Raw genomic sequence first — 23961 nt, forward strand, 5'->3', positions numbered from 1 at the left:
AATATTGGGCTCCACAAGAGCAGCCCCCTCCATCTGTGTGCAGTGATGGCCATGAATTTCAGGTTCAGTTATAGGCAGGAGGGAAAATGAAACTGTCCCCTCTCAGATGTCCAAATTGCAGATTTCTAGGGTTCCAACACACAGGCAAGGCTGAGTGGCCCATTCTCATGCTTTTAATTTGCAGAGCACAGAGTAATGGCCCAGCTCACTATTCTCACATAGAAACTGCAAAGAAACATAGAATATATTGCAGCAAAGAAAAAGCATACGGTTTTTGCTTTGAAACACCTTTTTCAGCAGAACTGGGGTTCTTCCTGAGAGTCTATCAGAGTCACAAAATATCAACAGGCATATAGTCTCTTTTCTAGGGTAAAGACTTGTTTGAATTCATACATAACAGTCAACTCCCTTCCATACCACAGTGCATGGATGGCCTGGGTGGAAATGGCACTTGTGTTTGCTCTGAGGCATTTCAAGGCTTGAGCTGCCAGTTCTGCTCAGACCCTGGCAAATACGGACCTCAGTGTGACAAAGGTAAGTGCAGCTGTACAGCCTCAGCACAAGAGCATGGGCTATTTCTTTTGGACCCTAGTGATGTCCAGGTAGGAGTTAACTGGTTGCTAAATAGTCCCTGTGGAGGATGAGAAAGATGTTCCTGGGTTATTTTCATTTCTTATTTCAAAGGGACACATCATAAGCCCAAGGTCAGTGCAAATACTCTAAATTACTTTTCCCATGGGGCATAGCTTGTTTTATACTAATTTATTGGGTTTTTTTAATTTCTGTCTCCCTCACTTAAGTAATTGAAAAGAAAATCTTTGCTATTCTGTTCCCATCTGCTATTGCCCACAACAGAACAGATTCTGCCTGCAGTGACAACCATATATAATCTAAGAAAAAACAGATCTATAAACAGGTCATGTTGAGGCCACGTAACTACCCTTACTGAATAATTTCTGATCTATTTTATAGTTTATATTCTGCACTGACAGATTTAATCCTACTGAGCCAAACCATAATACATTTGAGAGTTTACAGCATACATAACATCAAACATACACACATTCTGCATCTACAAAACAATTTTTAGTCTTTTTTGCTATGAAACAGCATGCCAGTCATGAAGCATGGCTCACTTGAAGGTTCAGAAGTACATGGACAAAAGCTGAGACACGAATTCCATAAGGAACTGTGGCAGTTCCTATACTCCAGTCCCACCAAATTAATAAGTGTTTGCTTTACTGGTCACCACTGGCACTACTTTGGAATGCACAAAGCTTTCCTGCTGTGTCCTTTGGGTACACTGCTGTGCCTCCCAGTAGCACTAATCCACCCAGTCCTAGAAAAGTGCCGGTAGGTCTGTGCTGCTGCTCTGTGTACCCAGCACTTTGCAATCTGTGGGATCTGTGGGCTCAGTGTTTAAAGGCTTACCCTATCACTGAAAGTACAGCAAAAGTCATGCAATTAATAACTTTAATAGTCTAGGACATAGCATTTTGTTCCTACTTCTCTGAAGCACTTTGAAATTCATTGATAAGTGCACTGTAAAAATACAACAGGTTTTAAATAGTTACCCATAAAACACACCGGGAAAGACATGGCTAGGATTAACAAACAAGTCCTCCATCAAAGTGAGATTAAAAAATACAAAATCTTAGATTCTTGAAAAAAAATGGGAAAAGCTGATTCATAAGAGATTGTAAGGATATCGTAAGGATAAATGCCTTTTTCCACTATGGAATTGCACATTGTAATTTATCTCTGGTAGAGTGCCTCTGCCTTCATGGGCAGTGTGATAACCGAGTAGACAGCGATGGGACCTGTCTTCCTGGATCATGCAGAACTGGATACACAGGGAAACTCTGTGAGAAGCAGATTGTTCCCTGCGAGCCCTCCCTGCAGCTCTGCCATGCACATGCAGACTGTCATCTTAGCAATGGCACAGTGAGGTAAGTCAGTAACTTGCTTCAAATTAATATTCACTATGCTGCAGCTCCTTCCCATTTGTCTGACCAAAACTGTCCCTGGCAGCAGGACACTCACAGCAGTCACTGCAATACTGCTATGCAGCAAATAAGCAATCATGCACCACATCAGCCTTGAGTTGCAAGATAATAATTAAGAGTTCTCAATACTCTGTACCTCATATATTTACCACTGAAAGATAGTTGCATACAGATCTGATCCTCAGTTAAAAGGCTCCCTTCCTACCAACATCTACAGAGGCTTTTAGGAAGCTCTTATTTCTAACCATCCCTTAGTGATCTGGGAGTTTAAACCTTGCTGAAAAAGAATGAAATTCTCAGTTTGGGGATAGATATCTCACTCTGGTCAGCTCTGATACGTTTTTCATGGCACAGCACTACAGAATTCAGCACAGGTTCCTCAGTTCTGACAGGACTGGTCACAAAACTCTGTCACTGCCACAGCTGCCTTGCACTTGCCTCAAGCTCACCTTCACATGCAGCAAGTTCGCCTCTTGGTGCAGTGTATCCATAACGAGTCACAACAAAGCACAATGGGGGATGCTGCAGAACCTGAGAGCTTAAGTAATTCCCTCCAACAAAGGTTAATCCTGGGGAGGGACCCTGGGAGACAGGGGGACTCACTGTCTTGCATGCATTTCAAGGAGAGAGCCATCTTGTGTCGCTGAACGAGAGCATAGGCAGCCCATAAATAATTTAGAGCTGTTAGCTCAACTTTGCAATGATAATGTCAGCTCAGAATTAATTTCACTCCCTATCTTGTACATAGAGAATGGATCCCTGATTTGAGTCAATTAACCCAGTCAACATTTTGGAAAAAAAACCCCATAATGTGCACACTTGAGCTACTTGCATCACGAATCCAAGGTTACCAATTTTAAGCTGCCTATAAATAGCACGTTGCAGTGGAAAACAATCACTTCACTTTAGAGCTGTCCTGTCACGCCTAACGCCTCCTTCCTCCTCTTGTCTCTGTAGCTGTGTTTGCAAACCTGGCTATGAGGGAGATGGCTTGAGCTGCAGCAAAGTTGATCCTTGTGCTGCTTTAGACCCTGGTGGCTGCAATATCAACGTAAGTATGTGCTTTTCCCACAGAAAGGTAAGCAAAGGGGAAGGTTTTGCCAGAAACTTTTGCAGAAGAGTCAGAGTTTTCATTGGAGTTCCAGGCTCTTTCCCCAGACACCACAATGGCTTAGACAAGCCTTATGGCTAAAGCCAGCTGTCCCCTCAGAGTCCTGAATGGATGCCTCTGCATGTCCCCCAGGCTGAGTGCATTCAGACAGGCCCAGGGGAGCTCAGATGTGTTTGCCAGGCAGGATGGACAGGCGATGGAAGGGACTGCTCAGCCATCAACAACTGCCTGCTGCCCACCACGGCACGGTGCCACAAGAATGCCACCTGCATATACGTTGGGCCGGGTCAGGTAGGTCCTCACATTCAATGCCACCTTCAGCGCAAGTCCTCAACCATTTTGCTGTGCCAGAGCTTGTACTTCCTACCCTCTTTTCTTCCCCAAATCCTCCTCTCCCTCACAGCCACAATGTTATTTCCACATGGTGCTCTCTACCCAAAACAGTCTCCCTAAATTCCTATCCCAGTGCTGCCTCCTTTCTATGTGGTGGGGCTCTGGCAGCAAACACATTTTTTGTAAGTGCATTAGTAGATGTCAGGAATAAAGGTCTTCTGGAGATATTAATCAGTGTCATTCCACTGAAGTCAGTGCTAAGCTACAGAAACACAGAGAAACTAATTCACTGTGTCTAGAACATGCACACTATTTTAATCATTTTAATGAATTGCTGTGTTTTGTCAAAACGACAGAATGACTGTAAGTGTAAGGATGGATTTCAGGGGAATGGAATTGAATGCACACCCATAAACTCGTGCCTGGAACAAAATGGAAAATGCCATCATCTGGTGAGTAATTAATCATTCCCCGAACAAAGTGTTCAGATACATATCACACCTCGCCTCCTGCGCACACCATAGAATTTATTTGCCATTTCAAACCTGCAATTTCTGTTTGAGAAAGCACTTCCCAAGCAGTTCTACAAGCACAAAAAGCTCTGTGTGAACCACATCAGTGTGGTACATGAGCTGAGGACAGGCTGCAAAGGGCTGCTCCCAAATCTGCCAGTACAGAAGGATTATCTCGAACCTGCAATAAATAAATGCTGTTTCTCTACCAGCAATTACAACATGGATGCATTATCCTGTTAGGATATTTACCCAAGGCAAGCATCTCTACCCAGGTATCTATCAGCTTTATCAGTAGCTGCATGTGCTCTGCTGCAGCCTTTAGTCCCAGCCTCAGGTGGGGCACAGAGACAGAGCTGAACTGAGGAGCACTGGGGAGCAGAGCATGGATCTGCATAGCCAAGTGAAAGAATAGGGCCCAGAATACGTAGGGAAGAAATAAGACAAGGGGGAGCAAGGGTTTCAATTCCTACAGACTTTGTGCACGGTGGGTAGGTGAGGGGGTTAGTGCCCTGGGCTGATGGAGTGTGTCCTAGAGGAAGGTGAGAACACCCGCAGAAGATGGTAAAAAGATCCTGTGTGAGTTTATGCTTGTATATAAATGGGTCCTAGTAAGAGGCTTTACAGATCATCCTTGCTGGAGTGGTCTCCTGAGTATTTGACAAATTCTCTCTCTTTCTGGTTTGAAGGCAACTTGTCAGTTTGAGTCTTCTCGTGGCTGGGAGTGTGTGTGCCCAAAGGGCTACGAGGGGGACGGTAGAATATGCTACGGAAATGCTGCAGATGTAAGTAAGGTGGTCACTTCCTCTGGGCACAGGACCTACTGCACACTAGATCTTAACCACAGAGAATGGCAAAGCCTTTATAAACAGTCAGAAAAACATGATGCTCACCAGTGATCTCTGCAAAGAGTGTTCCAATGGGAGACACTTGACTGACTCATAAATGATCTGTTGTGTTTAGAAGCATGGCTTAGAAAGGGGCCTAAGGGAGCAGAGCATATTTCTGGCTTCAAACAAATTGAAAATTTGAAAGTGAAAACAAATTGAAAAATGCCAGTCCCAAAGTCCAGACCTGCAGAAGTGCTAAGCACTCACTTCCCAGCTGGGAGCATCAAGCAGTCAGCTCTTCTGAAGTTCGGCACTGCAGTCTCTCTCAGTGGAAATGATCAATTTATCATGTTGAAACAAACTGTGATGACCCACAGGCAGATAAAACCAAAGCAAGTCAATTGGTGAAATAAATATGCATTTAAAAGCACAGGAAAAATGGAAGTGTCCTCAGTTTCAGCTCCTGGCAACAATCTTACATGGCTCTCAGCACTATCTGCCACCTGTGCTTATACTATCATCTATCTCTGTTCTAAGTACTGTGGCAGAGTAAGGGCTGGGTGATGTGTAAGATGTACAAATACCAGCTAAAACAACATATATTTCAATTAATTTTGCATGGAGTTAAGAGAAGAATTAAGTTTAAAATCACAGGAAATTAATGCTTAGCCTGGGGTCAGCACATGATATGTACCAAGATCAGGTACACACCTAAGCCCTAAGCAATCCATGGCCTGATTTTCAAGAGTTGGTAACTCACCATTCCCATCGCCAGAAAGTATCAGGATTAAAAAAGCATTTATATCCTCTCTTTTCACACACACTGAAAACATCCTCCTCCATGTCACATCAACCAGGCCGGACACAGTGAGTTACACCAGAGGCCAGAGCACTTTGGTAATAGCATACAAACTCACTGATCTCTCTTCTTTCTAATCAGGAGCTATCCACTCTGTCAGAAGCATCTGCTTTTAACCAGTGGGTTAATGTAAGTACACTTCACGGTTAATTATTGTAGAATGCTCAAGTTTGCAGAAAAACATGAGCCTTGTAGAGTGGAAATGGGAACCTCACAGCAATATCTCCATCAGAGAGAGGAAGCTGAAGATCAGGAGAGGCATCAGGGTGCCTTTCCCACCAGTCATGGAGGGGTTGATCATCTAGTTCCCTATTTCTGCCTGAAAAACAACTTCTGACCCCAAATTCAGCAAGTGAAGCTCCATAAGCAGCAGAGCTGGTTCCAAGCCTGCTCTCTGAGGCAGGGAACTACATAAGCCATGCCTAGCTTTGAATGAAAACACGTTGCAGGCCAGATGACCAGCAGCAGGGTGCAAAAGCAGACACTGAACATGACCCCAGATGGCTCCTTCCAATTTCTCTCATTTGATAAAATGACAGGTGGGAAGGGAAGACAATGCCTTACCCTCCCTATTTTCACTGTGCTCCACGGCAGGAAAATGCAAGTGTGTGGCCAGTCAGTGTGCTGCTGGCACAGCAAGAGAGCAGGAAAAAACTCAGTCTGTGCAGGCCTGACTCAGGTGCAGGAAATAGAATCATAGAAGGGTTTGAGTAGAAAAGGACCTTTAAATGCCATCTAGTCCAACCTCCCTGCCATAAAGCAGGAACATCTTCAACTAGATCAGGTTGCTCAGAGTCCTGCCCAGCCTGACCCTAAATGTCTCCAGGGATGGGTCATCCACCACCTCCCTGAGCAACCTCTTCCGGTGTTTCACCACCCTCACTGTAAAAAAAAAAAAAAAAACCAAAAAAAACCCCACTTTCTTATATCTAATCTAAATCCATCCTTTTTCAGTTTAGAACCATTATCCCTTATTCTTTTGCAAAAGATCCTGCTAAAAAGTCTGCCCCATGTTTCTTACAAGCTCCCTTTAAGTACTGAAAGGCCACAAAAGGTCTCCCTGGAGTCTTCTTTTCTCCAGGCTGAACAACCTCAATGAGGAAAGAGATTAACTTGTTTGGCTCCAGATTATGGAAGAAACACCAAATTAGTTTTTGAACCCCGAAGTTCTGGATACACTGGTTGTCACAATCTACTTTCTATTTTCACATGCTGTCATTTATTACTGGGCCAGCAGTAACATTAGAGGTCCTACCCTACTGTGATTGGCACTGTATGCAAAAAGGTCAAAACCAGTCTCTCCCAGAAAGAGCTTAAAACCTAAATATAAGAGGGCTATAGCAAATACATGGCAAACAAAAAAGAACAGTGATGTGTTAATGAATAGCATCAGAAGAAGTCACAGCACTTTAGTTGTTTTCAGGCTTTTCAAAGGCAGATGGCTTGGGGATCATTAAAGCACATAACTGCAAGGAACACCTCAGGGAGCTTCTTAAGAGAGCTCAATGTGGCTAATTCAGGTCAGTTGTCTGCCTGGCCCTGAGCTCAGATTGTGGCACTGGACACTACAGAGAAACGAAAGAATTTAAAGGAATTGGGCACAAGAGGAAATGCTGCTCACCTGTTAATGTGCTCTTTAGATAATGAGGGAACAAATCAGAGGGAAGATTCTGTATAATCTACTGAAACAGATGTGGAAATTTCTGCTACACTTCAGAGAAATGCTATCACTTAAAATAAACATCAGTAACTACAAACATGAGCGAAATAGGGATATCCATCTGTGGGGTTTTAAATTTTTACTCAAGTCAGGAAGGATGAGAAGGGGAAGTTTGTTGCTGTTTCTATACTTAAATATTTGGAAGGTGATAGGGACAATGGCTAGAAAGAAAGATGATTTTAACAGAGACAAAATTCCCAACTATTTAAAGGACCTGATTCCCTTCTTGACTTAAAACCCAATATGGGTAATGAAGGACTATCCAAAGCAAACCATCTTCTAGGCAGCATACCAGCTGCAAAAGGTAGAACCCAAACTCATATTGCTCCCTCAAGTTTTGCAGTATCAAAAATGGCAAGTTGTGGAGTCTGTGAAAAGTTTGGAGAATCCCATCTTCAGCAAGATCACCCGTAAATATTTAGCTCTCCATTTTTTACTCAAAAAAAAAATTTCCACACAACTGGAAAAATCCTCTCTAGTGGAGGCTCTTTCCATCCTTAAGGCAGCTAAAAACATGGAACATGAATTAATTCATGCACACCACAGATCTCACAATCCCCATCTAAAATTAGATCTGTCAGCAGCAAGCTCCACTGCAGTGCTTAGTGGGCACAGATAACTCTTGGACATCTTGAAAAAAATCCCTGCCATGTTAAATAGTCTTCTTCCAAATGGGAACATTGTGTCACAGGAGTTTCTTATTTCATGGTTCATAATCCTTCTATCTATTAAACAGCATGGAGTGCTCTGTAAGATCAAGTTACTTGAATTTATCAGTAACCACTAGCATTTATCACCACCATGCTTTTTTAAACATTCAAGTGCATAATACAAGATCTATGAGACAGGCTAACTTTTGTGGGAGTCAAGTTATGTGTGTCCTAATAAAAAACAATCCTGACCTGAACATTATTTGTGCCCTTTAAATGCTGGCAATCTATTCTGTAAAAAATAGACACTCATTTACCATTTTTGTACAGCTCTAAGTGCTGCTGTTCAAGTCATTGCTCAGTATAATAGTTTTTCCTTTCCAGGCTGGTCACAAAGCACGTCACATACTCCACCTTGTTTAAAATGTCACCAGCTACTATTTATAGACCATCCTTAGAACGAATTATTTTACCCTCTTTACTTTCATGCAGGAGGCCAAGATAAACTCAATGTTGTCCACAACCTCAAACCTAACTGTGCTTGTGCCTTCTCTGCAAGCAATTGAAAACATGGATGAAGATGAGAAAGCCTTTTGGATGTCAGAAAGTAACATTCCAACTCTCCTTATGTACGTTAATGGTTTGGGGGGTTGGGTTTTTTAATTAACTCCTTTTAATGCTGGACAAGCCTTTGGTTTGAAGCCACTAGAGCAAGACAGGTATTTTGATTTTAAAGGAAGGGCATAGGATTCCCTTTTTAGTTCCAGTGGTATAAATCTCTGTAGCAAGTCCACTGGAAAAAAAGGCATTATTTGTATTATGTCAGAAATGTTTAAAGGCCAAGCTAAGATCAGAATATGGCTGAACAAGGTGTTGTAGAAGCAATTCCTGTTTAAAACCACGGTTTTAAAGCACACTAAGCATACGTATCTGAAATAAGAGAAAGAAAAAAGAGAGAGAAAATACAAAACATTCAAATCCAGTTAATTTCCTTTAGGTATCATGTGCTGACAGGAGCTTACAGCTTTGCTGATTTCCAGAATTTATCGTCCTCTGACATGCTGCCAACATCGCTACAGAGCAAATTCCTACACTTGTCTAAAGAAAATGGGGTGAGATGACCTGCAAACCACTGTGGTATCACACACCAACCCCTGACCATCACTGCCACTGACTTTCTTGTATTACAAAACCACGCAGACATTATGCTTTTTTTAAAAGAGACCATGTCATAAAATTAAAGGCATAGTTCACGTATACCGGGTCCTCTGGCAGAAACATTAGCTTGTTTATCTCCACCACTTGACATGTCTGAAATTTGTCCACAATATTATTTATTTCTAATGTCCCAGTAGCTGCTGCAAACACTGGACAGTCCTGTAACCAAGTAGAAGGGCAGTCTCTGCCTGGAGCAGCCTTTGTGGGCTAAATTAAGACAAAGAGCATCAAGGAAACCAAACAACCGAGTTCAGGGGACTGGGAAGGTAGGAGGAAGCAGTGATAAGACATCTCCACATACGCAACTTCATAGTCCTAAACCACCTGAAGGTATCTTTAATGGTAAATAACAAATTACTGCCCTTCCCCCTCAGCCTTTTTATTAGGTAAATTTCACGTTAGGAGGAGGATTTCCTGGAAATACACAAGTCACATTTAAGCACTTCATCCCCATTAAGGGAGGGGGAAGTTCCCCCCACCTCCACGCAACAAAGGAAAAGTTATGAACAGGGTCCTTCAAAGCTGCACAGAACTGGGAGGGTGTGGTGGGGGCAACTCCACCTACCCCAGGTAACCACTCCAGGGCAAGCCAGCCCAGGGCTTTGCCAGTCTGCACACAAGGAACAGCAAAGAGTCCTAAAGTGCCCTCCCCCGTGTGTGATTCCCTGAGGGTAACCCAGCCTCTGGTGGGGACAGGTGTGAGCGGTGCCATGGTGCAGCCCTAGGCAAGCATTAGGGAAGGTGTGGAAATCCACAGGATGAGCTGCTGGGAAAACACCACCCCCACAATGCCAATGCAAACCCTCTCTCCTCTCGCTTTTCCAGAACCTGACCCTCGAGGGCGCTCACTTTGTGGCCAGTGACATCGCATCCACAAACGGGGTCATTCACGTAATTGATAAGGTATACAATATATTGATAAGGATTTGCTCCTCTGCACACAAGCAGTGCAGAACAGTTAACCGCCCAGAAACTACTAACAGGCTGAAAAACCTGTTTGCACAGAGCAGCACTTTGTCCTGCAGCTGATGCTTGCAGGCGATGTGGGATATCTGCTCCTTTGCAGGTGCTGACCCCGCTGCGCAGCGCTGTCATGCCGAGGCTGCTGGCCCGCCTGGAGCAAATGCCTGACTACTCCATTTTCAGGGGCTACATTATTGTAAGCTTTCACATCATTTTCACGGTGTTTTCAGGACAGAGGAAGCTCTCTGCTTTGTTTGCATTTCGGACTAGTGTCAGGCTATCAGTGGTGATTCTGATTTTATTTAATGTGTTTCACAACAGCAATACAACCTGGCTAATGAAATAGAAGCAGCAAACACATACACAGTCTTTGCCCCAAGTAATGATGCCGTAGAAAATTACCTAAAGGACAAGAAATCTGCTACTCTGGTATGTACTACTCACAAGGCTTGTCCTAACAGCTCAGTATTTAATCTTTGTTTCAAGTGAATGGGTTACAAGGACACGGATACAGGAGGAGATTTGTTTCCCAGAATTCCAGTAAGTTAGGTTTTGTCTAGAACACCAGAGAAGGTGAAATGGGATGGATCCACCTATATTTTCCTGACTTGCTGGAAGAGCCTAGCTATTTGATCTGTGTTTTGGCCTTCTTTAGATTAAAAACATGGTGATCTCCAAGACTTCTTATCAGTAGACTTTTTTTTGGTTTGGGATTTTGAGAGAGTTTTTTATGTAAAGAAGATCAGTACAGGAGTGATCAGGAAAAACACTGAAATGAGTTTACTGGGTGAGTGATGTCCTCACGCCCAGAGCTAGCTTATATTATTTTGACAGCATACCTCAGGCCGGTTTATATCTCTTTATTCTTGTGCCAGGAAAATGTTTTAGCTGCAGCAACTCTCTCTCTGGCATTTGTACCCTGACACAGTTACAAGTTCAAACCCCCTTCTCAACCCTATTGGTTTCCTCCCAAGATAAGCTATCCTTTTTCTGCATCTTCCCAGGAGCTTTATTCGTATTTTCTCCAATTTGGTACAGCTTTATGGATTGCCCATATCAAGAGCCACACACCTTTCAGAAGAAGCTTCACCCATGACTTGCCCAATGGCATTAATTCTTCCCTATCTCTTCCAGAAATAGTTACCCTGCCACATTCTATCCCTACTTGCATGGTCTTCACACTTACAGCCAGGAAGCTGAGGAGCACAGGGTTCAAATGACTCATCCCAGATCATTTACCAACAGTAGACCCACAGCAAAATCCCATGTTCACAAGTGATCAAGCTCCATCTGCTCAAATGACTTGTGAACACTATTTTAGTTGTTACCTGACAAAACATCATCATTTCCACATCACTACAAGAAGAATTTATGACAAACTTTGAGAGACACATAGGACATCAGTCCCAGTAGATCTGGATTACACACACACACAGAAATAATTTTCATTTCCACTACTCACCAATGTTTCTTCAATCTTTCTGCCATCCTCCCAACCTTTTGTGACAGGGAAATCTGGCCAAAAAAAAAAAAAAAAAAAAATCAGAAAACAACCATAAGGTTAAGTGTGCCTGAGGCTTAACCTCCTTGTGAAACCCCTGGGACAACTCTAGTGCAGAGGGAAGAGTTTGGCACAGGGAGGAGACCCCATTTCTTGGCCCTGATGAGGTGAGATATCCTAACTCTGCTGGTGATTAAAGACAGAAATCAAGATGGATCAGAGTTAGATTTTCTTCCAATTCATCAAATTCAGGATATTAAATTGGGCTGGACACTGATGGAGATTAGCTCTATCTTAATTCCCACTTTCTCATCTGCAAATATTTCTTCACCAAATCTATGGAACAGGGCCAGCCCTAAGAGACATCAAGGCCACTCTTTCACTCTGTGGGCACAGCCAGACCACATCACAAATCTCACATCCTGGAGCTGCTTCATGCTTTCACACACTTTTGAAGGAGCAGAAGAGCCAGGAGCAGCACGGACATTTGGAACAAGGGAACAGTGAGAAACAGGATTTCCCACAAGGACCTTTTACTGCAAAGGCAAAGTTGCAGCAGCACTGTCTGTTGGCTAGGCAGCTCCTAACCTCTCCAAATGCCCCAGCTCCTCTCACATTGGTCAATCTCTCATCAACACATCCTGCCTCTGCTTCCTCCTCCCAGTAGGGTAGAGTTCTGGGAGTCTTCTGCTTCAAAACAAGATGCAGAAGCCTTGGGAAGCCCACACAAAATTTTGGTGTACAGAAAGTAACTTCATCACTTTTCCATGAAATACGAATACACTCAACCAACTAGGCATAGAAAACTTTTCAATTAACAGACATGACTCTCAGTCTTTACTGACTGAAGATGCCTTTAAAGATTTTATATATATATATATATATAAAAAAAAATTATTCTGAACATTCACCTACAGTTTATTCCCTTATAGGTTACTCAGGGATTCCTAAAGGAATAAGGAATAGGTATGGAAAGATTACAATAGCACTCGTGAATATACAGTTTTTGATGTCAAAAGAACCCATGAATTTCAGAGGCCTAAAAAGTCATCTGACTTTTCCCTGAGTTTATCAGCCAACCCTATGCACAAAACCAGATGTTTCAGGCTCAAGCAAACCTTGGTCCTCCCAGTTTCATTGTCTTTCATCCTCCATGGTCAATAAAATTTTCATTATGACAAGAATGCAGGCTCTCTACAGGAGTAAATATTAAATACCTGCCTACTGGAGAAGCTTCTCTTTAAATCCAGGCAATTTATGTTTGGCTCGAACCCTTTGGAAAATGCTTTCCTTAGTAACTTTTCAGGTTTTGTTACATAACTCTGAATGTAATTGTGTGTTGGCAGGATGAGGGCCAAATCCGCTATCATGTTGTGCTGGATGAGAAGCTCCTGAAGAACAACCTGCACAATGGCATGCACAGGGAGACCATGCTGGGGTTCTCCTACCAGGTTGGGTTCTTCCTCCACAACAGCCAGGTACTGCAGTCTGCACTTGCTGGGAGAAACAGGTTTCCTGCTTTTTACAACTCCAGCTTCAACTTTAAACTGACACACAGTCAAAAGGAATTGTGCATCCCTCATTAGCTTCTGTGACTTAACAGCACAAAAGCTGTCACTCAGATGCAAGGCCTGTCTCAGACCTGCTCAATTCAAAGTCACCCTTGAAGGTATCTTTGATTGAATTTGATTTCAGTAGTGCTGTTCACATTTAGATTGAATTTTAGACATCTGTCCCTAGCAACTACAAGCCTGCATTGCAAAGCAGTCATTAATCTGACTTCCAAGGGCTATTAGAAACCTGCCCCCAACTATAAAACATTAATTGTATCTTCTGGGGAGTTAGTCCACTTTCAATCCTAGGAGCTCAAAGCACTGGGCAACAAATATCAATTGCCTTTCAATACCACTTGTGGAAAAATCAGGCACAGCAAGATTAAGAGACAGGGCCAGGAAGGGAACTTGGTCCTCCTTTTCTGTCTTGGAACTTCCTCTGGGTATAGGCAAAGGAAGAAAGCTCCTCACCAGCAGAGTTTCAGCCCTGCCCTTTGCTCTGGTCACAGCTGAGCCTTGAAAAAGCACCTGCAGTGGGACTGCTGCTGGTGAGAGCATGATGGGAGTGGGGGGTAGCATCGAGTCAATTAAAGTCCTCCTTGAAAGAGCAGCTGCTGGAAGGGTTTCCTTGAAGCCCCTCATGCCCCAGACACAGGAAACCCACCTTTTTTGGCATGCTTTTGCCATGCCTTCCAATGCAGTGAAGCAGTTAAATGGAGCAGCTGGAATATGAGCAAGTGCCTGATGCTAACTACCTTTGTTGGTTTTGCTTAAGTGATCCCTATGCATTTCCCTTTCTCCCACCTCCCGCTGCTCAGGTTACCACAGAGCTGTGGAACACGTCTGCTGCTCTCTAATTGATTGCATGTCTTTTGCAGCTATATGTAAACGATGCTCCTATAAGCTATGCAAATGTTGCCACAGACAAAGGAATTATTCATGGGCTGGGAAAGGTCCTGGAAATCCAGAAGAACAGATGTGATATCAATAACACCGTGATCACTGTAAGTGGTCCTGTTTGTATAGATGCTTAAAGGCCCCTCAGAGAAACCTACAGCCAAACACAGCTCAAATGTGTAGGACATGTGATATTGCTTCCCAGCAAGGAATGCACACATTTTCCACAAAGGATATTCCTACCAGAGTTTTAGCATCTCCTAGGACAGCTTTGGTCCTGAAATCAGTGTTCTGACAGCCTGGATAAAATATAGGCAGAGTAGCTCAGGAACAAGACATTCCTGAGCTCTAATATTCAGATAATAATAATAATAATGCAGTATTCTATGTCTTTGTAGCCAGGTTACTTGTTTATAAAGTGGGAAGCATCACTTTAGAAGAGCAAACAAAAATGACCAAATGATTTTTCCCTCTTCCCCTTGGGGGAAGAGTATTCCCACAGAGGCGCTCATAGGGATATCCTTCCTTGCTGAGCAGGACAGCTTCCCTCAACATCTTTACCTAATAGGTTATCCTAATAATGCCCCTCAAGGACTAGATTTAGAAATATGGCTGGAAATCATGTTTTTTCCATGAAACAACCTGCCTGCAGCTCTGTACAGTCTGTTAACTACCTCTCATCTGTGTTGCTTAAGGAGAAGTGCAGAATTTGTTCACAACCATCAAGTTGTCCCCCAGGAACAAAAGAAATAGTAAGTATTTTTTCATTAATGCTAGGGTTGTTGACTTTTTTATATCAAAACTGACTACAGATGCATTCAATCCTGTTTTTAATATAATTGCCTCAGTTTCAACAGAAGATACAGTATTTACTTCAGCCTGCTACATATAATGCTTATAGTCAATAGACTCAATCCACCCTGACCTTAGAGATTTTTTTTTTTTTTAATCTACCTGTGATCAAGGAGCAGAAGGGCAGCTTAAAGATAAAACTAATCTTTCAAGGCCGGTTTCTCATATGCACTAGGACAACTAAAGACTCCTCAAACTGCAAAGTTTACCTCTACCATGCAAAACTTAAGGGAGTTAAATGTGGTCTGAAATATGCCTGCTCCAGAAGGAATTACAGAATCAGCTTTGAGCCCTTCAAACCAGAGATGTACAGAAGGGCAAACTCAATCCCTCCCCAGCAACATGCTGTGAGTTAGGGTCACAAGGAGACTTGGAGATTATAGAGACTTTGGATTCCCAGGTCCAACACATGGGAACTGCAGATATTTAGAGTTTATTGGTACCTAACCTATCTGCAAAAGCCCTTCCACTGGGATTACATAAGTATATTTTCCTTTATTATTTATTATTTTTTTAATTAATTATGCCAGTAATGGTATTCCAAAGCAGATCAAGTCTCATCCACCTCATCAAAGTACTTGACTGGCAAAACCAAATTTAAGTCCTCATGGGTAAAACTCAAAATCATTAACAATTCCTTTACAATGAAAGTCTGGATAGATGCTTGTCTCAATCTCCTCACAAGGGTGTACTGAGATCAAAAGCTTTCTTCAGCAAATAATCTTTCCCAATTGTGTTTATACCTGGAAGATAATGTTTCAACAGCTGCTTTTGCAGAACTTCATAACTCAGTTTTCCAAGAGGAACTAGAAAGATCAGAAAATGTGAAAAATGAAAAAAAAAATGTTTGTAAAACTTCTGAGTAGAATCTGTTCAGTTCTGAGCAAGGCAATTTTAGACGTCTTTAAAACACCACAAGACACTGAGTTAAACTGATCATATGCTCACTAGAAATTATTTAGCTAATACATTTTTATCTCTATAAGTATTTCCTTCATTTTAATTGTGAACGTGTGAGTCAGTGCACAGCATGCATAATTTTAACGCATTTGAAAGTAGCTGATCAGTATTATTCAGAAGTGCATCTGTTTCTCCAATATTTGCTCAGGCAGGGGAGAAGAAGTACTGTGTCCTCACAGAAAACCACATGAGACTGTACACCATTCAGATCGGGTGCCAGCCCAAGTGTGCTAAAACCATCATTGTGAGTTCACTCTTTTTATTGGGGTACATTTCTATGGTGGTGGCCAGGAACCCCCTTCCCTGAGCTTCACCCTCTTCATAATTCCCACTAAGCTCATACAGCATGTCAGGGCAGTTCCTGGCAATATGTTTATTGGCCTTTATTCTGGACACAGCAGAGGCTGAAAGGTTAAAGCACAGGGAAAGCCAGGAGCTGACATGGTGTAGAAGACAGAGCACAGGTTTGGGAAGGGTAACCCTATGTTTGTCCCTAGAAATTCTGTCCACATTTCCCTGGGGTGGTAAAGAGTACCTGGGTCCCACCAAGGACTGGGGGTGACAGCCTGAGTCCTGGCATGTTGAGAAGTGTGATCACAGACCAGCAGAGCTGATGTACTGCTAAAAATCACTGAATCAAAGACTAGCTTGGGTTGGAAGGGAACTTAAATATCTTCATTCCCACCCCTCTGCCATGTCCAGGGACACCTTCCCCTACACCAGGTTTCTCAAAGCCCAATCCAATCCGGCCTTGAACACTTCCAGGGATGGAGCGTCCATAATTTCCCTGGGCCTCCTGTGCCAGTGTCTCACCACCCTCACAGTAAAGAATTTCTTCCTTATACCTAACTAAACCTACCCTCTTTCAGCTTGAAGCCATTCCCCCTTGTCCCATCACTACAAGCCCTTGTAAAAATCCAGATCTCTCGTTTGCCCTGCTTGCCACCCCGACCCTCAGAACAGCATTTCTGGGTTTCCAGACCAGGGAGTGCTGCGCGGGGTTCTTCGGCCAGCAGTGCCAGCCCTGCCCGGGAAAAGCCGGGAGCGCCTGCTTCGGGAACGGCGTGTGCCTGGATGGCATCAACGGCACAGGCACCTGCCAGTGCGAGGAGGGGTTTGTGGGCACAGCCTGCGAGAGCTGCAGCGAGGGCAAATACGGCCCCAACTGTGATCAAGGTACTGAGCTCCCCAAACCACACAGGAGCTTTGCTCGCCTTGCCAGGTGTACAAACCTTCCCCTTTTATCTTCTAACCACGTCCACTCTAGATTCTAGAAAGGTACTGCAATTTCAGGGTAATAGGCCAGAGTCTTAAAAAACATCATTAACCTCTTTTCTTTCCCCATAATGGTGTTTGCTCTCTCATCCCTTGGCTGGAGACAGCGTCTTCTACTCTGGCACACCACTGACTTAGAAAAGAATCCAGCAAAAACAATCCTCTTTAGCACTGCTATTTCTCACTAATTCTTTCCTATTAAAATACAGTTTCAGACCCTGGGAATAGAGGAAGATAAGCATAGTTTGAATTTAGAGTTATTGTGTCATTAGAAACCAAAAGGCACAGACAAAGCAATGAAACAGCCTAGAGCAGAAGATGCCATCACCAGGTGATGTCTGGGCCACCCCCACTGTACTTCCTGCCCCTTGCTGCCCACACTGCTACACTGCCAGGGACAGTGGCTTCCCCCACCTCTTCCACAGTGTGCACTTGTGTCCATGGGAAATGCAGCAGCGGGATCGATGGGGACGGCTCCTGTGAATGTGACGTTGGCTGGAGAGGAGTGACGTGTGAGACTGGTGAGTGTCCTGCCTTTTTTTACCTGAGGTAAAAAGTGTGCATTTCAGAAAATGACAGAACTACAGCCACGATCAGATCCCAGTGCAGCTTCCCCCAGGCAGTGAAATATGGGTCACATTCCAGTGCTATGGCAATTAATTACTGTATTATTAGAGAGATAGCTGAGATACTGCTCATGACACTGAGACACTTACTTAGCTAATTCTCTACCTGTGTCACCCTCTATCTGTCCCAAAAGAATATCCCATTTATTAAAGCTATATGTTTTCTAGAGCAGGATTACCCAGGACATTTTGACCCTCAGATCAAAAGCCTCTCAAGTGCTTCAATAAGTTGATGTAGCCGTACAACACCAGATATTAAATTATGTTCTTGCTAATGTGATTTAAAAAAATTAGCAAATAAATCATTTTGTGCTGGCTTAATACAGCTCCTATATCAAATCAAATTATATTCTATTTAGACATAATTAAAATTATGCAGTAACTATTTCAAAACCCTACCTATAATATAAAACAAAAACAAGTTACAAACACATTAATAGTAACATTCAATATCAGTTTTAAATTTTCCCAGGGAAATAATTAGTAATAAGCAGAGTTTATAAGAGGGTTGCTGTAGTTACTACACCTGAGAAAAATGTCATTTCCTTTAGAAAACCTACCCTTATATAATTCATATAAAAATATATTAAAAATGGGATACTTAAAGACCAAAGCACGGAATTCTAACAGCTAAAATAATATCATGCAAGATTCACCCGAGTAAATACAGATCAATGACGACAGGTGAAATGTTTTCCTGACAGTAGGACACAACCCTTCCAAGTGAATTTCAGTGGTATCCACTGATCTACACAGACCCCACAGATGGAGTCTCTATAGAGACTGAGAGCACAGTTGCCTGATGCAGAACTCAGACTCCAGCTCCACATGGTAGGAACAAGACACTCTGAACCTAGAAGTCAACATCTGACCCAAAAGGTTCTGATCCCTGCTTCAATTTTTTTCCACTTGCAGAAATCGAAGACGATGCATGTAACGCCTCGTGCCACACCAGTGCTAAGTATGTATGAAATGTACTTATTTAGAGGAGAGGGGAGAAAAAGGGGATCTCTTGCAAGGCAAAAACCATAGTTCACCTCGCTCATGACTTCTCAGCAGCATATCTCACAGAGATAAGGAGCAATGGAAATCTAATGTAGATGATGATGAAGACAAAAAGTTCAAAGCTCTCCTCTTCACATCAAAATATACAAACGACAACAAAAGAAAAATGCTCTCACCAGTCCAGCACCAATACTGGGACACTAACTAGTTTTCAAAGGAGCGAGTGAGCCCCACTGAGCCATTTACTGAAGTGCATCTGTCCCCTCAACACTGACCAGACAGCAAGATTTATACTAGCCAAGACATTTCAAAAAAACAAGGAAAGGTGGCTACAAAGACTCCACATTTTCAGTCACAGTTCTTCTGTAGGATTTGAGAAACCAGAGGGGCAAATCCCCTTTTTCCCAGATGTAGGTCATTCTCTCCCCCGTGTGTTTGTGACCTTCAGTTCATAGTAGCAATATTTTACCAGGCTTTTTGGCAGAACGACACTCTCAGATTTGCTTATGGGGACCCCACACACTCTGGAATCAAGACTGTGTTTCTGACAGAAGCAGATTGTTCTTCTGTTGTTTTTCATCCACTGACATACACCTGTAAGTGTGAGGATAGGTGCAGGCATGGCAAGAGTAGGGGGAATGATGAACTCTGCTGGATGCATCCTCCCATAAATTGGGTGCACACAAACAAAAATTGTGCACAGCTCTTTGGATGGATAGACATGCAAATTCTGGAGTTCTGCACCAAAAAAAAATTGGGATACTTAAAGACCAAAGTACGTAATTCTAATAGCTAAAATAATACATCCAAAATACATTTGAAAAGCTTGGTCCAACTAGGTCCATTTTTATCATTTTAGCTACCTCTTCTACTGTATGGTTAAATGCCTTGTTATTTCTATGCAACATTACCTTCAGAACAACTCACAAAAACGAGGGTTGTACAAAAGGCCTGACCAGTTTTTTTTCCCCCTCTTTTAAATGTTGCCTCCCTCCTTTTTTTTCTCATTAGCTGCCTTCTCCTATCAAATGGCACTGCCTATTGCAAGTGTGCAGCTGGGTTTGAGGGGAACGGGACATTCTGCACAGGCAAGTGAACTTTGTTTCTTCCCTTTTAGAAAAAAAAAAAAAAAACAAATAAGCATGCTTGAAGCACTCTCTGGTCACAGTAGAGCTGGTGAGAGATGAGCACTTCCCCATGCACCAGTTAAAGAACAAGAATTGTTGCCAGTTCCCTCAAAACAAATAGCAGCCCAACAGGTGCGGATTCATAGCAAACAAAGGGCTCCAAATCTCCAAGTTGTGAGGTATTGTGCTGAGGGAGACCAGAGAAAAGGGAACGTGCTGTGCACAGCCCCAGCCCATTGTTTGCAGAGAAATGAAACCTGGTTTGCGACTTTTACTCCCTTTTCCAGCACAGCCCAGCAAAGGGAGGCCAATTCAGGGTACAATAACACTTCCAGCTATTGGAAGCTGTGTAGCTCTACCATTTCCTCAGCTTTCTGATCTTGCTCAGATTTCTGGTGTGGTAAAACCCCTTTCTTTAGACTAGAGAGATTTAAGAGACCCTCAGAAAGGGGCAATAGCACCTTATCCTAGATGGTGCTCCAAGAATCTGGGTTATCCAAATTAGACTACTTCCAGCTACAATAATCATAATTGTAATTTTTCTTAATTCTTAACTAATTAAAACACTGATTCTTTTCAGAACAGAAGCCCATTTTTCTACTTACTCACGATGGCTTGCAGGGTCCTGATCCCAAATTTTGCCTCTCTTACTCTGCCTGCTTTAATTTTCTCTTCTGGCACAAGACAGACAAATCCATTTTGATCTATTGGGGGGCAACTCCCCATGTGCAGGAAGAGCTGGGTGACACAGGTCACCCAAAGCAACTCTCCACTCACCCTTGTTCTCCTATAGAGGACTTCTGGGCAAAACTAGATGCAGAAAAAAATCAACTTCCTCATCTGACATTGCTGAAACAGCAATTTAGGGTAATTTGAAACAAAAATTAAAGCAATATTCAGGTTGATTTGAGCCACACTGAAGACCAGACAGGGCTCGCTCTCTGCTCTCAAGTTATGATCATCCAGCTCATCCAGAGTTGGAGAAACAGGATGAGTATCCACCTGAATAAGAACCAGGACTTTCTGTCACAGGAGGGCTGGGTGGCATTATGTTCTAGACTTCCTGCAAGAGAAGTTATATGATCTGTGTGCAGAAAATGCCAAGCTCAGGAAATGCTTAAATGGCCATTTAAGCTAGAGAAGAACACAAACATCCCTTTTTTTGGTGCTTTGTTGAAATGGGCAGAATTGGAAGACGGAAAGTTACTGAAAATCAGTCTGGATGAACTCTAACATACCAGACTAGAAACATCATCTCAACTTTCCCTCTTGAAACAATAATGGGTATTAAATATCTGGCACTAATGAAGTCTGTGACCTCTTAATTCAGAAAGATTCTGTGTGCTGAAAGCGTTAGTAAATCCCTTTAAAAGATGGAGACAGATCCTCATGAGAAGCAAGAAGCCAGTCCAGCACTTTGGTTTAATCTCTGCTGTTGTCCCTGCTCAGCTATTGATGCCTGTGAGAGCAGCAACGGGGGCTGTTCTGCCAAGGCAGAGTGCAGGAGAACAACACCAGGAAACAGAGCCTGTGTCTGCAGTGCCGGCTACACCGGAGATGGGATCGTCTGCATTGGTAAGCACTGGCCCTGTCTCATATATCACACAGAGGAATAGCACGGGAGCAAGTTTTCCTGCAGGGGGATGGTTCTTCTTCCACTCTGACCCAGAAATGTGATGCCTTTTCCTGGTGTTAAAATCAAGAGTCATACACGGTTAGAAGGGGAAAAGGGATTTTACCTTGGTATTTATTGTAAGGATCCTTAGGTGCACACATCCAGGTCGAATGCACCGAAATGCACACCCCCAAAAGATCTGGTATAACATTATAGGTCTTACTAATTAGCATATCTATCAAAGATTCCCCAAGGAGAGGCTCGAGTGAGCTCCCCTCCCCAAGGAGCCTTCCCCTGGACGGTTCTATCTCAGTTTACAAAATGTGTTCTGGAGAGGACCTTGGGGTCTGGGGCACACTGATCCCTAGCTACGAAGCTTCTAAAATGTTTAGTCTCTCAGCTTGACAAACAAGTCCAAGAATATAGGCAAAAAGCACTAAGAATACAGAAGTTGTAAAAAAGGTATAACAGGGGTATAAAAGAAAAGGCAAAAAGTCACCATGGCATCAAGTACAACTTGCTGATAGCATATCCCCAATGCCAAAGGCATCTCTTCCTGCCACATGGCTGGTACTACTTGGCAAACCACACACCTGCAGCAGCAAAGAACAGTCTTATCAAACAACATCTACCTCTAGCAAGGATAACCCCATCTTCAGCAGCCTGAAACACACTCCTCTGACCTTCACAAACTAAGACTTTTAGATACCATACCACACCTCCCCAGGTTTGGTTTCAGAAACGCTGCTAGCAGGGCTTTAGCATTCACCAAGACAGCTGAAGACCTAGACTGAGGTACTACATAGCTGGGGGAATTAATTTTGTCATAAATCTGAATTCCTGGTATGCTTTAACTTCTTCCTCCTTGGGTTTTCAGAATTTCTCTCTCTTTATTACACTGTTTCTGTTTTATAAAGAAATCAACCCTTGTCTGGTGAACAATGGTGGATGTGATAGAAATGCAGAATGCACACAGACTGGACCCAATCAAGTGAGTACTTTGTTAGTGAAGAAAAATAGGCCTGGTCAAGTGTTTACTATGTGTAAAGAAAGATTTCCCCATGTCAACTTTGTTTTTTATGTAGAAAAGTGAATTTCATAAAAATTCTGAAAAGTATATGCTTCCCTCAAAAAGGCATTTGAAGGGGAGAGCAGACAAAAATTTTTAAAAAGTCAATTTCAGTGAAAGAAATCCAAAACTGCAGAGGAAAGCAGTGTTTTGCTATTTCAAGTGGTTGTTTCTCTCCCTCCTGGAAGGTTTTGATGTGAAAACCTGTCAGTTTGAAAGTATTGCTAGATGATGTTTCTTTTCTTGTTTTAGAAACTGTCCATGGAAAAATTCTATTTTAGACTAGCCCTTCTCCCTGCACAGCTCAAATGTATTCACAAGGAAACAAAATGGCCTAAATCATAGCTCTTGCATAGGGTTTACAGCATTCCAGCATCCACGCGCTCCTCTGCTGATCTCTTCTCCCACACAGAGGTACCACATACTCTCCAAAGAGAAAGGGGGACAAAGGAGAAGCGGATCAGTCAGGACAGTGGAGCGACACAGATTAGTGATTTTATTTTTCTAACAGTTTCCAAAGAAGCTGAACTCCCTGGTTGTAGCACTTCTTTTCATCTCCCTGTGGTTTCATGTTGGCTGTTGGCAGGACTGTAATCCTCCAGTGAGAACTGCACAATGGTTATTCTTCAGGATCAAGGCAGGAAAAAGAAAGCAGGAGTCAAAGCCACCTCCTGCCTTCCAGTTGTTCAGGGACAGAAAGGACAACAAACCCAGCAGCCCTTTTTGCCAGTGCAAACAAATAACTCTGCCTCCACTGTCCTTTACAAGTCAGCACATTTCTGGTGGGAGGACAGAGTCACTCAACCCCTTCCCCCTCCCTCTAGACAAGACAGGTGATGGCTATTTTCTTCCATACACCCTCACTGGGGATAGAAGTAGTAGCTGTTTATTTATTCTTCCTGTTTATTTATTCTTCCTTACCTATGAGGATGCAATTAACATCAGAATAATAACAACATCAGAGTAATAACAACCTCCACTACAAAATCCCAGCACTGCAAAGGCAAATTTATAGGAGGGAAATGCATCTGCTTTCTGTAGGACTCTCACTCATCCAGGAGGTACAAGAACACTGCTATTAGACTACCTCCCAGTTTTATTTCTGCTGCAGAAATCTCATTGAATTTTCACATCCCTACATATTAAATGTAAATTCTAAATTGAGAACCATTAAGCAGTGAAATGGAAAATACAATTCATTTCTTTGCAACTATTCATCATCTTCGCGATAACTGCAAGTGCAAAATAAAGTAACTAAGACAAAGTGTCAGATGCATTT

At 42.8% G+C, this 23961-nt stretch overlaps 1 protein-coding gene across 1 annotated transcript in view; it reads left to right on the forward strand.

Annotated features, from left to right (window-relative positions):
* STAB2 (stabilin 2) overlaps positions 1-23961 on the forward strand; it is a 78057-nt gene that overhangs the window by 30460 nt on the left and 23636 nt on the right. Inside the window, exons 20-41 of the mRNA XM_017737930.1 lie at positions 423-534; positions 1769-1949; positions 2964-3057; positions 3250-3408; positions 3807-3902; positions 4652-4747; positions 5733-5780; positions 8514-8650; positions 9019-9133; positions 10065-10142; positions 10306-10398; positions 10524-10631; positions 13050-13181; positions 14135-14260; positions 14849-14905; positions 16114-16209; positions 16946-17141; positions 17666-17761; positions 18782-18827; positions 19883-19959; positions 21448-21573; positions 22531-22604. Of these exons, the coding sequence (XP_017593419.1) occupies positions 423-534; positions 1769-1949; positions 2964-3057; positions 3250-3408; positions 3807-3902; positions 4652-4747; positions 5733-5780; positions 8514-8650; positions 9019-9133; positions 10065-10142; positions 10306-10398; positions 10524-10631; positions 13050-13181; positions 14135-14260; positions 14849-14905; positions 16114-16209; positions 16946-17141; positions 17666-17761; positions 18782-18827; positions 19883-19959; positions 21448-21573; positions 22531-22604 (2343 nt within the window). The remainder of the gene's footprint in view (positions 1-422; positions 535-1768; positions 1950-2963; positions 3058-3249; positions 3409-3806; positions 3903-4651; positions 4748-5732; positions 5781-8513; positions 8651-9018; positions 9134-10064; positions 10143-10305; positions 10399-10523; positions 10632-13049; positions 13182-14134; positions 14261-14848; positions 14906-16113; positions 16210-16945; positions 17142-17665; positions 17762-18781; positions 18828-19882; positions 19960-21447; positions 21574-22530; positions 22605-23961) is intronic.

This window comes from Corvus brachyrhynchos, unplaced genomic scaffold (assembly GCF_000691975.1).
Source record: "Corvus brachyrhynchos isolate BGI_N302 unplaced genomic scaffold, ASM69197v1 scaffold56, whole genome shotgun sequence".
NCBI classification, from domain to species: domain Eukaryota; kingdom Metazoa; phylum Chordata; class Aves; order Passeriformes; family Corvidae; genus Corvus; species Corvus brachyrhynchos.